This window comes from Chlorocebus sabaeus, chromosome 15 (genome assembly GCF_047675955.1).
Source record: "Chlorocebus sabaeus isolate Y175 chromosome 15, mChlSab1.0.hap1, whole genome shotgun sequence".
Lineage (NCBI taxonomy): Eukaryota > Metazoa > Chordata > Mammalia > Primates > Cercopithecidae > Chlorocebus > Chlorocebus sabaeus.
In genome coordinates, this window is record NC_132918.1 from 48,215,065 (window position 1) to 48,233,263 (window position 18,199).

Here is an 18,199-nt window from a genome sequence, read left to right on the forward strand (position 1 = left end):
GACGTACTCTCTTCGCCTGGCTTCCGGACGCCACACACTTTGGTTGCCTCCTACTTGCTGACTCAGTCTCTATTGTGGTTTGACCTCTTCACAGACTTGATGACATTGGGATTACATTGGAGTGTTCCAGGCCTCTATACTTAGACCTCTTCCTTTTTTTCTATCCACATTCACTCTGGGAGTGACTTTACCAAGTTTCATAGCTTTGAGTTACAAATAGTCACTGTGCATGCAAGAAAAAAACAAATTAGTTTGAGATTCTTTTCATGGCTAGGACTTTTTCAGTGATTCATAGAGAGCCTGCTTATATTTAAGATTACAGATGTGGCATCATATTTTGATAACTTTCTGATCATTGTACAAATAGAGGTTGTGCGCAAAACAATAAACAAAGCAAAAGACAGGAAGTTCTACAGGAGACATCTTGGTGATAATGTTTAAAATTTAAATTGGTCTTTATGCTATTAGCTTCTTAAGCTGTTGTAAGTTCTTTGGAACTCTGATATTCACACCACTGAGATAAGCTTCTAGGAATTAGAATGCAACCATGGCAAAGCCAAACGTGTCCCTTTTGGGGGCTACGCCATTACAGTTTCTACCATGAGGTGTGTAGATGTGTTTGACACAAAAATTAAATAGCACTGAAAACACTTCATCTTACCGTAGGAAAATAAAATGCATGGCACTGTACTTACCAACATGGGGAAGCCCGCATTGATGTCAAAGCATCTATTGACCCTTGAGTCTGAAATAGTTAGTTAAGATGAATATAAACCAACCACTTTTGATTGTGTGTGTTTGGATTTTTCAGTTTGGTTTTTTTAATCACTGAGTTTTGTTATATGTAAGTTTTTACAGAATGGAGTTCTCCACTATTAAGTGGAGACCTCATCTGATTAAAGGAGTAAAACAATTATGATCAAGACTTTATGACTGAACAACTTGAATGAAAAAATTAAAAGGTGGTGTGAACTGGGAAAGAAATGGGGCTTTTGTAACCTGAGAATCCTACCAAATGCTTTTATAGCCGTTTTTTTCTACCTACTCAGGGAATAAGGAAGGAACCATCATTAAGAATTTTATGGGGAAATTATGACGAATAAAATATGAGAAAATGAAAGCTTATCTTTTTCTTCATTAGTGCCTTGTGTTTCAAGGCTTCCTGACATATAAAGTCTTCACCTGGAAAACAAGTGAACACAAAACTCAGTGACATTCAGAAGAGATGATTCAGCAATTACTCTGTTTATTCAGTATAGTTAGTTCATCTGGATGTTTCAGGACCCAAAGTGAATTACCTATAAATTAACTACACAATTGCCAAATGAATTCTTTATTTTGAACTTCATAGAAACATTCTATACACAGGCAGTGAGTGTGTTCTACTGTATTATTTGTAAGAAATGATATTTTAAAATGTTTCTCAGTATCTCCAGGTGCCATGGTGTTTTAGAATATGCAGAGATATGCTAAGTTCCAGTCAGGACTGGTATTCTTTCTACGCAATGACTCATCCATTAATAAGACTGATCTAATATTTTGCAGCTTTATTGAGGTAAGTTCTTAAGGAATAAGATTGTGAATCCTGGAGAATTGTGGAATTTGTCAAAAGAAAATAAGTACTTAAATTTTTTAGGAATGCAATATGCTAGAAAACTTCCCTTGGGTTAGTTCAGATGTGAGAGAGGAAAAAGCATTATCTTGGATATTATACTTTAATCTGCACACTGAAGTAAGTGACTAGATGTCAAAGCCTCAGATATTGTTTTCATGACAGTTTTCTAATTGGCCCTTTTCTTGGCAGGTTCCCGAAGGAAAAGTAGTCGTTCTTAATTTCCGATTCATAGACCTTGAGAGTGACAACCTGTGCCGCTATGACTTTGTGGATGTGTACAATGGCCACGCCAATGGCCAGCGCATTGGCCGCTTCTGTGGCACTTTCCGGCCTGGAGCCCTTGTGTCCAGTAGCAACAAGATGATGGTGCAGATGATTTCTGACGCCAACACTGCTGGCAATGGCTTCATGGCCATGTTCTCCGCTGCTGAACCAAACGAAAGAGGTACTGTTTCCACATAATGACAATAACAACAGTAATGTTGGTTCACTGTTCTTGGCCACCTGATAGTTACTTACTCCTTTAAAGCTAAGAGTAGTTCTCAAAGAGCTAGTGAATGCCATCAAACCATGACAAGACCAATAAAGAAAGAAATCAGCCTTTTAAGTCCACATGCATTCTTGTAAAAAATCAAATATAGAAATTTATAGAGTAAAAATGTGGAGCTTGCATCCATAAGCACACATGCAAATATACAGACACACCCCTTCACCACTCCATAGTCCCTTCTCCAGAAATAGCCATGGCCAGTGGTTCCCATACCTTTCTATGTGTGCTTACTTTTATTTGAGTGCTTATACAACAGCTTTTAAAAAATAAAAGTGGAGGCCAGGCGTGGTGACTCATGTCTGTAATCCCAACACTGGGGGACCAAGGGCAGGTGGGTCTCTTGAGCTCAGGAGTTCAAGACCAGCCTGGGCGAAATGGTGAAACCCCATCTCTACAAAAAATACAAAAATTATCTGGGTGTGGTAGCACACACCTGTTGTCCCAGCTACTTGGGAGGCTGAGGTAGGAGAATCACCTGAGCCCAGGGACGTCACGGCTGCAGTGAGCCGTGATCGTGCCACTGTGCTGCAGCCTGGGTGGCAGAGTGAGACCCTGTCTCAACAACAAATATGTGTATATATGTATACACATACACATACGCTTATTTATATGGAGACATACATTCATATTATTTTACAGCCTTTTCTTTTTACTTAACGCTAGGTCTTAGGATATTTTCATGTTAGTACATGTCTCCTAAGGGTAGAAATCTCTACTTTTGAAAGATCACTGCTGTGGGCAATATTTGTATGTTTTCAGCCAAAGAGCAGTCCATAATCTGCTTTTGGATTGGACTGTAGTGCCGCATTTTTCTTGAAAGGTCAGAATCTGGGGCTGAAAGAGTAGCCAGAATGTTGGGGAAGAAATCCAGGCAGGGAGCTACAGAATTGAGGTGCAAAATATTCATGTAAAATCTACTGAAATCTTTGACAGCTAAACTCTACATGTGTGGAGGACAGCCCAGTTGTCCTGGCACAAAAGCATCAGCTGAAAAATGAAAGAACTGAAGAGAGATTACAGCTGCTGCCTGCTGCCAGGGAAACAGACTTTAAGTTTGAGTCTAGCCAAGTTAAATGCCTGCTAAAACAAAATCATTTTTATCAGAACGCAACAGACTCTAGAGTATAATGTATCATGCATAATGTCCAGTCTATAGTTATGTAATGAAACAGGAAAAGTGTGTCCCTATTCAAGGACAAACGCAGTCAGTAAGAACTGATCCCAGGGTAACTCAGATGTTGCAATTAGCAAACAAGTACTTTAAAGCTGCTATTACAAGTTTGTTTCAGGATTTATAAAGGGAAATATGTGCATAATAAATAAACAAATTGAGAATCTCAGAAGAGAAACAGGGACTATTAAAAAATAAAGTAATTCTAGAGATAAAGGAAACAGGATCTGAAATTTTAAAATGTACCTGTTGTGCTCGCAAGTAGATTGGAGATGGCAGAAAAAAAGAGTCAGTGAACTTAAATACAAATCACTCAATCTAAAGAAAAAGGAAAAAGATTGAAGAAAAAGAGCTTGAGAAACCAGTGAGACAATATCAAGTGGTCTAACATCTGTAATTTTTGTCCCAGAAGAAGAAAGTGATAATAAAGTAAAAAAAAAAATTTAAAGATATAATGACTTGACTCTGCTCAAATACAGTGAAGAACATCAATTTACAGAGTCACGAGGGGCTGGGCACGGTGCCTCATGCCTGTAATCCCAGCACTTTGGGAAGCCAAGGCAGGCAGAACACCTGAGATCAGGAGTTCAAGACCAGCCTGGCCAACGTGGTGAATGAAACCCCGTCTTTGCTAAAAAATACAAAAAAAAATAGCCAGGCATGGTCGCGTGCTCCTGTAATCCCAGCTACTTCGGAGGCTGAGGCAGGATAATCGCTTGAACCCGGGAGGTGGAGGTTGCAGGGAGCTGAGATTGCGCCACTGCACTCCAGCCCGGGCAACAGAGCAAGAATCCGTCTAAAAAATAAATAAATAAAAATAAAAAAATAGAGTCAAGAGTGTCAACACACTCCACAGGACAAATAAAAATGAAGCACCACCTATGCACATTATAATTAAATTACAGAAATTTAAAGACAAAGAGAAAATCTTGAAATCAATCAGATGATACTAAATTACATACGGAAAAACAGTAATAAGAATGATGGCTTCCATTTCATCAGAAACATTGGAAGCCAGAAGGCAGTGTCATAGTGGTTTTGTGTTTTGTTTTGTTTTGTTTTGTTTTGTTTTGCTTGAGACTGAGTTTCACTCTTGTTGCCCAGGCTAGAGTGCAGTGGCGTGATCTCAGCTCACTGCAACCTCCACCTCCCAGGTTCAAGTGATTCTCGTGCTTCAGTCTCTCAAGCAGCTGGGATTACAGGCGTGCACCACCACGGCTGGCTAATTTTTCTATTTTTGGTAGAGACAGGGTTTCACTATGTTGGCCAGGCTGGTTTCAAACTCCCTCAGGTTATCTGCCCACCTCATCCTCCCAAAGTGTTAGGATTACAGGTGTGAGCCACTGCCCCTGGCCTGTCGTAGTATTTTTAAAGCACTGGAATAAAACTGTCAACCACTATTCTATAGCCAGCCTTCAAGAATGTAAGTAAAATAAAGACATTTTCAGATTAACACTACAAATCTCTGAAAGACATTTTTATACTTGCATTAGTAGAAATATTGAAGAGAATTCCTCAGGTTGAGGGAAATGACCTTGTAGGGTAAAATGAAAGTAACAGAAGGAATGAAGGTCATTGAAAATAGTAAATATAAAAGGGCATATGTTTTTTCTTCTCTTCTCTTAATTTCTTTACATGTTTCTGTTCAAGACAAAAAAACCTTAGCACTGTGGTGTGGAATATGTTTGACAACCAAAGGATGGACACATAAACGTAATTACACTGTTGCACATACATATACAACACATGGAGAAGTATAATATTAACTCTGAGTAAATTTTGATAAGTTAAACATTCATATTATAATCCCAAGAGAACCCATTAAAAATGCAGGAGTTATCACTAAAAGCCAAAAGCTTGAAATAGAATACTAAAATTATCCAACTAACCCAAAGAAGGCTGGAAGGAAAAATAGATGGAATAAAAGAAAGGTAAAACAAATAGAAAAAAATAGTAAATCGCACATTAAATCCAAGAAGATCAATAAATATATTAAATGTAAATTATTAAATACTCTGATTAGAAGACAGTTATTGTTAGAATGGATTGAAAAGTCGGACCCAACTATATGTTGCCTACAAGAAAGCACTTGAAATACAAAAACCAAGTTGGTTGAAAGTAAAAGGAAAAATATGAAACTTCATTAAAATTAAGACTAATGCTTATAAAAAGACATGGTTACAAATACGAATAGGCAACCTATGGAATGGGAGAAAATATTCACAGAAATATCTGGTGAAGAACCTTGTATTCAGAATATACAAATAACTCATACAACTCAATGATAAAAAGATAAAGATTCCAGTAAGTATAAAAATTGGCAAAACACTTGGACACTTCACAAAGGAAGATATGAATGGCCAATAAGTGCATGCAAAACTACTCAGTATCTCTCATTAGTCATCAGGGAAATGCAAATTAAAATTACAGTGAGATGCCATTACTTACCCACCGTGTTGGCTAAAAAAACTGACACCATCAAGTGGTAGCAAGGATGTAAAGCAACCAAAGTGTTCCTACTCAGAGAGGTGCAAAATGATACAGCCACTTGGAGAAAAGTTGCAGTAGTTTTTCATGAAATTAAATATTTACATCTACGCTTGGCCCAGCAGTTGCAGTCCTGGGTATTTATATAAGAGAAATGAAGATATATGTACAAAAAATGTGTACAAAAGTGTTCATAGCAGCTTCATTCACAATAGTCCAGACTAGAAACAACCCATCAGCAGGAGAATGGGTGGACAAATTTACATGGAGCTGTAAAATTAAACTCATCTGATGCAGCTGGAAACCATCATTCTCAGCAAACTATTGCAAGAACAGAAAACCAAATACCGCATGTTCTCACTCACAGGTGGAAATTGAACAATGAGATCACTTGGACACAGGAAGGGGAACATCACACCCCGGGTCCTATTGTGGGGAGGGGGGAGAGGGGAGGGATAGCTTTAGGAGGTATACCTAATATAAATGATGAGTTAATGGGTGCAGCACACCAACATGGCACATGTATACATATGTAACAAACCTGCACGTTGTGCACATGTACCCTAGAACTTAAAGTATAAAAAAAAAAAAATTAAACTCATCTACGGGGAAGTTTTTCAGAAAAGTAGTGTAGAGAACTGGCAAAATGGGCAGGGATGCACAGATTTAGTGGGAAATGGATTCTGTATCATCATAGGAGTGTGGTTTACACAGGTATATCCATTTTTCAAATTTGTACAGCTAAGATTTGTGCATTTCAGAGTATGTGAATTTATCTCCCAAAAACCTGTAAAATAATAATAATAATAAAAACAAGCCGGTGGTGGGGAGTGGGTAACAATGTAGACAGAATAATAGAATGATGACAATTATTGTAATGGATATGTAGGAGGACATTATATTATTCTACTTACTTTTGTATATGCTTGAAATTTTTCGTTAAATGGAGATTTAGAAATTATTCCAACCTCCATTTTTATAATACATTTTCTTAAATTTAGAAGTTTAAGAATGATTATATTCTGTGTCAAAGAAATATTCCATTAAAGTATAATTATTTTAGTTTCAGTTCAGTTTTTGTTATTTACATTCAAATAAAATTAAATTTAGAACTTCATATTAAAATAATTCTTACATTATTTCTGCCAACCTACAGGTACATGTGCAGCCTATGAGTACAGATGCCTGAAATGTTATTTGTCACCTATTAAATGTGATTAGTTTTCGGTGGCTGAAACCAGGGGTTTGGGGGTAGATTTTTACTTTCTTCCTTATGCCTTCCTGTACTGCTGAAAATTTATAAGTGTATTATTTTTACAAACCAAATTTATTCTTAAAACTTATTAAAAAATATATATATCTATATCTATCTATCTATCTATCTATCTATCTATCTATCTATATAAAAAACATGTAAAGTTTTCTAGTAATGAGAGCTGTCTATATCAACTAATTCAAATTTTGTCCCTGGGTATTTACTAAATAGCAGTGCCTTGAGGAACCCTCACATCTCTATGATTATTTGAGCCTACAAGCTTTCTGAATGAGTGCAAATTCAAATGTTTTGTCTTCCTTGTCTAAGAAAAAAAAAAAAAAGAAAAGAGGCTCTGAGTCCACTTCTGCCCTCTCTTGTGTTGATATGCTATGTCAGGTAAGGGAGATCATTCATTGTGTGTGTTGGGGGGTTATATATGTAACCATATTTTTAAGAGAAAATGTAAGCGCTTCTGCCATTGCCTTTATTTACTGTACTCACCAAAGATCCCACATTCCTAATCTTCACATGGTTATATTGCTGTAACCTACATAAACTTCTGTGGTTTTTTCCTTGTTTAATATTTGAAGGGGATCAGTATTGTGGAGGACGCCTTGACAGACCTTCCGGCTCTTTTAAAACCCCCAACTGGCCAGACCGGGATTACCCTGCAGGAGTCACTTGTGTGTGGCACATTGTGGCCCCAAAGAATCAGGTGAGATTCCCTGGAAGTGTAAAGAAAGCATGCATGTGTGAATTGCCCAGATAGTGGGAAGGGCCCACAAACTCTCAAGAGCCTCCGGTTGTGGAGTCTATTCGAGAGCTAAGGGATACAAGAAGAGGAAGGCTCCTGGACACACATATTTCTTCATGCGAAAACCCCAGATTTATTTATTTATTTATTTATTGAGACAGAGTTTCGCTCTTGTTGCCCAGGCTGGACTGCAATGGTGCGATCTCAGTTCACCGAAACCTCCGTCTCCTGGGTTCAAGTGATTCTCCTGCTTCAGCCTCGTGAGTAGCTGGGATTACAGGCATGCGCCACCACGCCCGGCTAATTTTGTATTTTTTTAGTAGAGACGGGGTTTCTCCATGTTGGTCAGGCAGGTCTTGAACTCCCGACCTCAGGTGATCCGCCTGCCTTGGCCTCCCAAAGTGCTGGGATTACAGATGTGAGCCACTGCTCGCGGCCTAGCCTTTGCATTTTTTGACTTGCAAAGTCATGGATTTAATTTCCTGCTATATAATGACAATTTTCAAAACAGTTTTAAAAATACAAATGGTAAGCAAATGCCACATAGGATTGTTTAACCCTACAGTGGATATTATAAGCAGCAGCAACTAACTGTGGGAGGATAAAAATCCTCGGGTCCGTGGACATTTCAGGTTACCATTTGCTCACATCACAAACCCATCATGTCCTGGTAATAGTTATCTTAGTCACTAAATCAAAAATTGTGGATGCTTTTCCTTAACAAAGCCAGCAAAAGCAAGCCACATTGTCTCTTCAAAGAACAAGCTGGTCTGCTTTAGGGTGTTTTTGGTTGTCTTTTAAAATAAAATATGTGCAGATTCCCCACAAAAAGTTTTATTCATTGTTCTAAAATAATCCACAGAGAAGGTCGACTTTTCTAGTATTTATTAATTTGTGGTTACATATACAACTTTTTACCCTTTCTGGGAACCACTTTCACATCTTAATTGCAGGAAAGAACTTAGCATAGAAACAGATGAAATCTACTTTCTGGACCATTAAAGATAACTTTATAAAAATTATTACTATTAGAAACACTATAGACTTTAATCCAAACACTATGAGTTAAACATTATGATACTGTTTTTAAAAAACTTTTCTAAATTGACCTTTCATATGGCTTGCACAGATACCATTTGTCATATATTTCTTTTTTTCATAGAAAATTATTTAAGCTAATATACCATGCAAGTTAGTGATTTGAACATATACACAGACATAAACACTGATCATAATCCCAAAACTTGGTTTTATTTTTAAGAAGAAATATATGGCCATTTATTTAATAATGGAAGATTTTATAAGTCTGTTGAATGTTTTATAGTTTAAAGTAACTTTAAAAATTGTGTTTCTGAAACATTTAAACCTTTATGTATTTCTTGAAATTGTATCGATCATTTTCTCTGTAACATTTGTAAATATATTTGACCAAATAATTCCAACTTAATTATACTTGCAGATTATGGTTAAGCATCTCTTTTCCATTGTTCTTCCCTTTGATCATTTAAATTTTAAGTTTGATTTTTATTTTATTAATGTGATTTTTGGCTTCAGTCAATTGAGTTCTTAATCACTGTGTTTGAAATCACTGGCAGTTTCTCAAAGGAGAGAAATATAATGGGAAAATTAAGTCCTAAATAGTTTCTATGTAAGGGAATTATTCTACTGAAGGAATTTTATTGGAATTTTCTTCTATTAAAGAATTACCTTACTTTCATTTGTTACCACAGTTCTTTTCTTTATCTTCTTCTTTACTTTTAAAGATCTTCTCTGCAAAAACTTTTGTGACTTATTTATTTATTTATTTATTTATTTTGAGACGGAGTCTCGCTCTGTCGCCCAGGCTGGAGTGCAGTGGCGCGATCTCGGCTCACTGCAAGCTCTGCTTCCCGGGTTCACGCCATTCTCCTGCCTCAGCCTCCTGAGTAGCTGGGACTACAGGCACCCACCACAACACCCGGCTAATTTTTTGTATTTTTACTGGAGGCGGGATTTCACCGTGTTGGCCAGGATGGTCTTGATCTTCTGACCTCGTGATCCGCCCACCTCAGCCTCCCAAAGTGCTGGGATTACAGGTGTGAGCCACCACGCCCAGCCTTTGTGAGTAATTTCTAAGTAGAAAAAGTTCACCAATTTTTTTAATAACCTGGAAAGCATTTTATTAGTAAGTGGTGAGAAATCACTGGACCCAAAGAGAAAATATTTTAATACAATTTAAAGCCGTGTTAAGTATGAATAAGCATTATTCACCTGTCACTGGCACTGACTTTTTAAAAGGTAGTTCAGTATGAAGATACGCGGCAATTATGTTCAAAGCCAAAATTACCTTTGTGTCCATCTGTGATGCTGTTGCTATTATCATCTTCACCTGGAGTACTGTGTGTGCACCTTCTTTAGCTAATAGGAATTGATGCCCTTTATCTTCCCTGAAGTAGCAAGGAGGGTTCTTGCTCACTTGCTGCCCAGCAAGATTGGGTACCAGCTGTCGCAGGTAATAATAAATCCAGTGAGATTTCTTTTCATTCACATGTTGGAAATGTTCTTTTAAACATCTGCTTGTATGGGGAATGATTGATTGCCTATTTAATCAAAATTTCCTATTCACTTGAATAATTTAGGACACTATTATTGGTACTAGTGCAAAAAATTGAGAAATACTAAAAACCTAACACTGACTTTGTAGATCAGTGCTCCTATGCCACTTCTTCAAAAATAACCACACCCTGATTAGGCTGTGCACGGTATCACACATTTCAAACATACTTCAAGAAGACACTGCCGTCAATTCCACTTCCCCGAATAATTGGTCCTGAAAATTTGACTCCTTTACATCGGATAGAAATGTCAGTCTCCTTCCCTCAAAAGAGGAACACCTCTATCCACTCAGCTCACCTTCCTACACATATACGCACACACACTACCACTCCCTGACATACACTAATATGAGGAGCATCTTAGATAATACTTTTTATTTCTATTAGCTTCTATTAGGGTATGTAGACTCTTTTCCCACTACAACACACATCGAATTATCTAATTACAGTCTTGTTTTTCTCTTTTTCTTTTTTTCTGCAACTTTATTGAGTATAGTTGACAAGTGAAAATTATTTATTTACTGTGTGCAACATTGTATTTTGATATACGTATACATTGTGAAATGATTACCACAATCAAAGTAATTAACATATCCACCTCAAATAGTTATTCTTTTGTTTGTGTGTGGAGGGTGGTGGTAACATTTAAGATTTACTCTTGGTTGGGCATAGTGGCTCATGCCTGTAATCCCAGCACTTTGGGAGGCCGAGGCAGGCAGATTACTTGAGGTCAGGAGTTCGAGACCAGACTGGCCAACATGGTGAAATTCTGTCTTTACTAAAAATATAAAAAAATTAGCCGAGTATGGTGGCGGGTGCCTGTAATCCCAGCTACTCAGGAGGCTGAGGCAGGATAATTGCTTGAACCCAGGAGGCAGAGGTTGCAGTGAGCTGAGATCATACCACTGCACTCCAGCCTGGGCAATAAGAGTGAAACTCTGTCTCCAAAAAAAAAAAAAAAAAAAATTTACTCTCAGCAATTTTGAAGTTTATTATACATTATTGTTGACTATAGTTACCATGCTGTACAATAGATCTCCAAAACCAATTATAGTCTTAAAGTAGGTTGCTAGCATTACATAACGTTCCCATACTTTTGTAGCTGTAAGTGAACAGAATTCTTAACTTTAATATCCTAACTAGAGTTGATCTGAGTTTGAGATGATCTTTTGGAAAGATTACAATTAAAAGCAAAAGAATACCACAGTTGTTTTTTTTTTTAACTAAAGAAATATGCAACAAAAAGCACTTAAACATAATGCATAATTTTTTTACAAAGGAAAATTGTAGTATCCTCCAAATCTGGGGAGAGGAAGAATTCCATTTGAGGTTATTCAACAATGCTATTAATATTTGACACTTCTATTGTGCTTTCTCTAAAGCTTATAGAATTAAAGTTCGAGAAGTTTGATGTGGAGCGAGATAACTACTGCCGATATGATTATGTGGCTGTGTTTAATGGCGGGGAAGTCAATGATGCTGAAAGAATTGGAAAGTATTGTGGTGATAGTCCACCTGCGTAAGTAGCACCTGTTTATGTCATTAATAGTTTTATGGCTCTAAACTTGTTTCTTGTTCAGTTTCCCAATCACATTTATTTTCTGGAAAATTTTATGTTGTTGTTTTGTTAAATTATTGGGTCTTCTATTAATCAGTTCTTGCACTGCTATAAAGAAATACCTGAGACTGGGTAATTTATATATAAAAAAAGAGGTTTAATTGGCTCAGGGTTCTGCACGCTGTACAGGAAGCATGAGGCTTCTGCTTCTGGGGAGGCCTCAGGAAGCGTACAATCATGGTGGAAGGGAAAGAGGGAGCACCACCACATCACATGGCCTGAGTAGGAGCAAGGTAGGGGGGAGGTGCCACATGCTTTTAAATGACCAGAGAGCAGAGAGCTCACTATCGCAATGGCAGCATCAAGGGGGATGGTGTTAAGCCATGAGAAACCGCCCTCATGATCCAGTCATCTCCCAGCACACACGCCCTTCCTCAACGTTGGGGATTACATTACATTTGGGCGGGGACACAGATCCAAACCACTACAAGTCTCATAACCATGGAGTCAGCACCACCAACAAAGAATAGCCAACCCAGACCCTGAGACAACATTAACAGGAGTGTCAACAGCCAAACAGAAACAAGTAGAGCTGGTGATACCCCAGGGTAAGATGCAGAGCCAGGTACCTGGATACATCACTGCCCTGTAAGAATGAGATCAGGCATCAGAATGGAATGGGAAAATTCTGAAAACAAGATAAAACAAAAACAACCAGAGGGCTGAATACTGGGGATCCAGACAAGGAAACCCAGAAGTTTACAACAAACCCAAATGATTTTACCTTATCAGAGATCTGTCCTGGACTGTTTGAGGCCTTATGCCTCCCCCGTCACATTGCTATCCAAATTTTTGCTAAGTGGACCTTGAAGGCACCATGTATTTATTCAACAAACATTTATGGAACCAAGAGTTCTGCCACTTAATAACTGTGTGACACTGAGCACGTTACTTAACTCTGCTGTATTCTGGTCTGATATATAACTGTATTTTGGTGCAAGATATTTCACAACTTCACTGACAATATTAGTAAAAGCAACAGCTGAAATTACTGCAGCTTGCCTTCAAGTCACCATTATGCCAATTTAAATACCATTTTCTACTCTGTTGCTTAAACATAATTAGATTATATGCATCACTTGATTTTATATGCATTAGTATGATTTTTCATTGACATATTTGAGTTAAAGGAGGATATTTTCCTATTTCAATTCATTTACATTTACATTGATAATATTAAGAATGTTTTAATATGTACAAGATAGTAGTTATAATTTAAGCATAATCATACCCAAATTTGGTTTACAGATGAATATATTGGAGAAGGGCCTATTTCTAAGCTCCTAATTATTTTCCCATTGCTGCTGTAACGAATTGCCACACATGCAGCGACTTAAAACAGCACAAATGTATTCTCTTACAGTTCTGGAAGCCAGAAGTCTGAAGTCAGTTTCACTGTACTAAAGTCAAGGTGTCGGCAGGGCTGTTTCCTTCTGAAAGCTCTGAGAGAGAATCTGTTTCGTTGGCTTTTTCCGCTTCTAGAGTCTGCCTGCATGCCTTGGCTTGTAGCCCTCTTCATTGGCAAAGCATGTCACTTCAGTCACTGCTTCTGTCTCCTCTTCCTAGTCAAATTGCCCTCTTATAAGGACACTGGTTACATTTAGGGCCTACCTAGGTAATAAAGGACACTCTCCCCTTCTGGAGAGTCTTACCCACATCTGCAAAGCCCCTTTGCCATATAAAGAAACATATTTACAGGGTCCAGGGATTAGGATGTGGACATTTTTGGGGACCACCACACCCTATTGAAAGCCAACACATTCATCTATTCTTCCTTTGGACCTCCTCCTTTTTTCCCTTGAAACTTTCCTCCATTAATTAACCCTCCTCTTTTTCTTCATGTTTATCTTCTACCTCCCTTTTTATACTTCCCCATAGCCTATAAACCTAAGTTCTCCCAAATTAAAAAAAAAAAAAGTTATCAATTCTGTTGACTCTGTCCTACTCTAGCTTTTCTTCCATGTCTCTCCTCTTCGTATCCAAATACCTTTAAAAAGTAATTTCAAGTTGCATTTTCTAGCAATATGCAAGATAAGATATCCTTAAAAACTTTTCATAAACACTAAGCAATGTTCCTTAAAGTTTAAGAAAAAATTTTGAAAGCATTGCTGAGTTGGCAGCAAATAAGAGAATTCATCAGAGGTCAAAAGTAGTAAGAAGCCCAAAGCCAGAGAGAGAAGCATATGCTGAAGGTGGCAGCTCCCCCAGGGCATGTGCCAGTTCCTGGAGGCCTAGCACGTCATTCTAACAGACCGTGCTTGCAGACAAGAGACAAAGCTCGGGGTCCAGGCAAGGGGAGTTCGGAGCAAAGACCACAGCATGTATAGAAAAGGGACCCAGAGAAGGTGACACCAATGTAAGTAAGCTAACTTTCTCTCTTCCTTAAGGGAGATAAGGAAAACTGGCTGTTTTTGCCTTGGCTTTTGGTGAAGGAAAGGATAGTCTCCGATGAGAATTTCTAACCAAAAACCAGCCAACATTTGGGGTTAGAATATACACTACCTGACTGTCCCCAAAAAAACAGGTCAAGAATTTAGTTTAAAGCTTCCAAGTTGATAATGCCCACAGGAGCTGACAGATGAAAACACAAATCTCTGGAAGAATGCATCTGAACTTAAGCTTCAGAATCCTTATAAAGTTTCAAGGAATGTAAACTCCCAATCAAAAAATCACAAAACTGAAAGGAAAGCCAAGATAAACAGAGTCAGTAGAAACAAACAGTTTAATCAGACCCACAGAGATTATATATCTTAAAATTATTAGATACAGAATGTAAAATCATTGTGCTTAAAGAAAGTCAATCAATAGCCTACAAAGTACAGGCCATTGAAAGTATGACTAAGAAACAAGAATCTTTAAGAAATGATCGACCAGATTTAACAAGGAACCAAATAGAATTCCCAGAACAGACACGTAATAATTTAAAACAAGAAACTTAGTACTTGTGTCAAATAGCTAATAAGACAGTTACAGAAAGAATTAGGGAATTGAGAAATATATCTTGAATGAATTTAGTCTAGAGATTCTGAAGGAAATTTGATAATATAACGTACCAGCAGACCCTCACTGCATCCCCAGATACTGGACGCAGAAAGATAATGATCACAGAATAAAAGACTGACATGCAAAAGGAAGCATTCCAAAGAAAATTTGAGCATAGGGTGAAGATATTAACTTTATAATATGCTAAAGAAAATGTGGATGTTAAATTTGGAATGACCTCTGAGAAAAGTAGAAATACGGTCTTTAACTTGCAAAACAGTGGAGGGAAACATGAAGTGACAAAAAATTCAGTGCAAAAGAAAGTAAGAAGAGAAAAAATGAGAAATATTTTCAAAAGCATGACAGAGCAGGCGTGGTGGCTCAAGCCTATAATCCCAGCACTTTGAGAGCCTGCGGTTGGAGGATCAGTTGAGCCCAGGTATTTGACACCAGCCTGGGCAACATGGTAAGATACCATCTGTACAATTTTTTTTTTAATTAACTGGGAATGGTGGCATGTACCTGTAGACCCGGCTACTCAGGAGGCTGAGGTGGAGGATCACTTGAGCCCAAGAGATCGAGGCTGCACTGAGCTATAATCGTGCCATTGCACTTCAGCCTCCTTGACAGAGCAAGACCCTGTCTCAAAAGACAAAAAACACAAAATAAGATGGTAGAAATGTATCTACCATCTAGATAGATATATGGGTATATCTATAAATATACCTGTAATCAATATAAATACAAATGGACCAAATAATAGAAAACAGTGTTATACTAAATAACAAAACAAAGTCCAGTTATATGTTGTTTACAAGACACATCCCCCAAAATAAAAACAGAGAGTTTGAAAATAAAAGGATATAAAAACGAAGCAAACACTAATTGAAGGAAAATTGGCATAGCTTCATTGATATCAGGAAAAAATCAATTTTAGGCAGAAAGCATTACCAGAAATAGTTGCTATATAAATGATAAAAGATCCAGTTTATCAGGCAGGTGTAATAATTGTAAAATTGTAAACTTGTAAACTTGTACATAAGATTACATGAAGCAAAAAAATTAAAAAAATTAAGAAAGGCAGACCTACAAAGTTCATTATTATAGTTGAGATTTTTAACACATCTCTTTCAATAATTAACAGATTAACTGTTAATGAGAGAAAGATGGGAAATTAGGAGGTAGAAGATTTGAAAAACAATGAACAGGCTTGGACTAATAGACAAATAGAGAACACTACATCCAGCAACTGGAGAAACTAGTTTTTTCAAGCAAAGATGGACACAGGAGAAAGAAAAAGCCATATTTGCCAGATGATCACTAAAGAAATTTAATCAGTAGTTAAAGGTTTTCCTGTCAAGGAAGGAAAAGTTCTGACAGATATTTGAGATACAGACATTTCTAATACTGCACAGAATCTTCCTGAGAAAAATAGGTATTGTTCCACCTCTAATTTTATAAAGCTAGTATGAACCTGACACCAAAAACAAGGTAAGGACAGTACAAGAAAAGAATATTAGAGACCAATCTCATTTATCAGTATGATAAAGAAGAAATCTTGAAACAAAAACTTGGCAGGCCAAATTTAGCAATGTATGAAAAAATACTCTGTGACTAGGAATTCAAGGTTGGTTTGAATTTAGAAACTTTATTAATTTAACTTTGTACCTTACCAGATTAAAGTGTGACTTGTGGACTTATGGAAACATCATTTTATTCACAAATATTTTTTCTTAAATAGCTTGAACTTAAAAGTTTATATATTTTAAACATATTTTAAAAGCACTAAAACTGTTGCTCAGGAATAAGTATAAAAATGTGCTTTAATAGGGAAAATTATAAAACCTTGCTAAAATATATTTTAAAAGACCTAAATAAATGGAGCTATATACAATGCTCATGAATAGGAAGACTCAATATCATTTAAAAATATTAAAAATGGTTTTCCATTAAGCCTAGCAGTCTAATTCTAAAATGTGCATGGGGTTGCAAGGGGATAGGAAGAAGGGGGCAAAAGTAAGACAGTTCTGAAGGAGAAGAACCTGGCAGGAAGACTTGCTTTACCATGTATGGAACCTTATCAGAAAGATGTTGTAATTAAGACAGTGTGGTTTTAAAAGAGTGATGGGCAGACTGGCTAATTAAACAACAAGGAGATGCCAGAAACATATCCACATGTATCTGCGGATTGGGCCTGTCACAGAGAACCATCAGTCAGCAGGAAAAGGATGGCCTCATTGAAAAATGGGGCCTAGACTATTTTTATTCATATGGAAAAATGAAATTACATTCATAGCTAGTATCACACACAAAAAAATCAGTGACAGATGGATTAGAAACTGAAATGAGAAACTTAGATGAGAATTTCTCTTCATCAGAATCTACCTGAAAGAGAGGGAGAAGAAAAGGCACAGATGGAAACATTTATAACATACATTTGACAAAGGCCTAAGTTCCAGAATGTATTAAGAAATCCTAAAAATTAATAAGGAAAAGATGACCACCCAGTAGGAAAAAAAAAAGGGAGGGTAAAAAACATGAAAAGGCATTCCCAAAAGAAGAAAACTGTATAGTAAATAAACCTTTGAAAGGTGTGTAAATTGGTATGACCACTTTTGCACCGCAAGACATATACATGAATGTTCTCAGCAATATGGTTTGTAATGAGGGTGGGAGACAGTAAATAGCCCAATGTTTATCAACAAGAGAATTTTTAAATTGTGTTATAGTGCACACTATATAGCAATGAAAACACTGAATGAATCTCATAATGTTGAATTTTTTTTAATGTTATAAAAAACAGTTATAATGTTGAATGAGCTTTTTTTTTTTTAATTAAAAAAAAAAAAAGGCTGAGCGTTGTGGCTCATGCCTGCAATCCCAGCACTTTGGGAGGCCGAGGTGGGTGGATCATTGAGCTCAGGAGTTCGAGACAAGCCTGGGCAACATGGTAAAACCCTGTCTCTAAAAATACAAAGCAATTAATGTCACCTGGTAGTGCATGTCTACCTGTAATCCCTGCTACTTGGGAGGCTGAGGTGGGAGGATCCATTGAACCTGGAAGACGGAAGTTGCAGTGAGCCAAGACCACGCCACTACACTCCAGCCTGGGCGACAGAGTGAGACCTTGTCTCAAAAACACAAAACAAAACCAAAAAGAAAAGAAAAATGCA

At 37.2% G+C, this 18,199-nt stretch overlaps 1 protein-coding gene across 1 annotated transcript in view; it reads left to right on the top strand.

The window, feature by feature from the left end:
* The window catches only part of PCOLCE2 (procollagen C-endopeptidase enhancer 2), a 71,789-nt gene that overhangs the window by 38,179 nt on the left and 15,411 nt on the right, over window positions 1–18,199 (top strand). Inside the window, exons 3-5 of the mRNA XM_008008838.3 lie at window positions 1,805–2,060; window positions 7,669–7,793; window positions 11,809–11,945. Coding sequence (XP_008007029.1) covers window positions 1,805–2,060; window positions 7,669–7,793; window positions 11,809–11,945 — 518 coding nt within the window. The remainder of the gene's footprint in view (window positions 1–1,804; window positions 2,061–7,668; window positions 7,794–11,808; window positions 11,946–18,199) is intronic.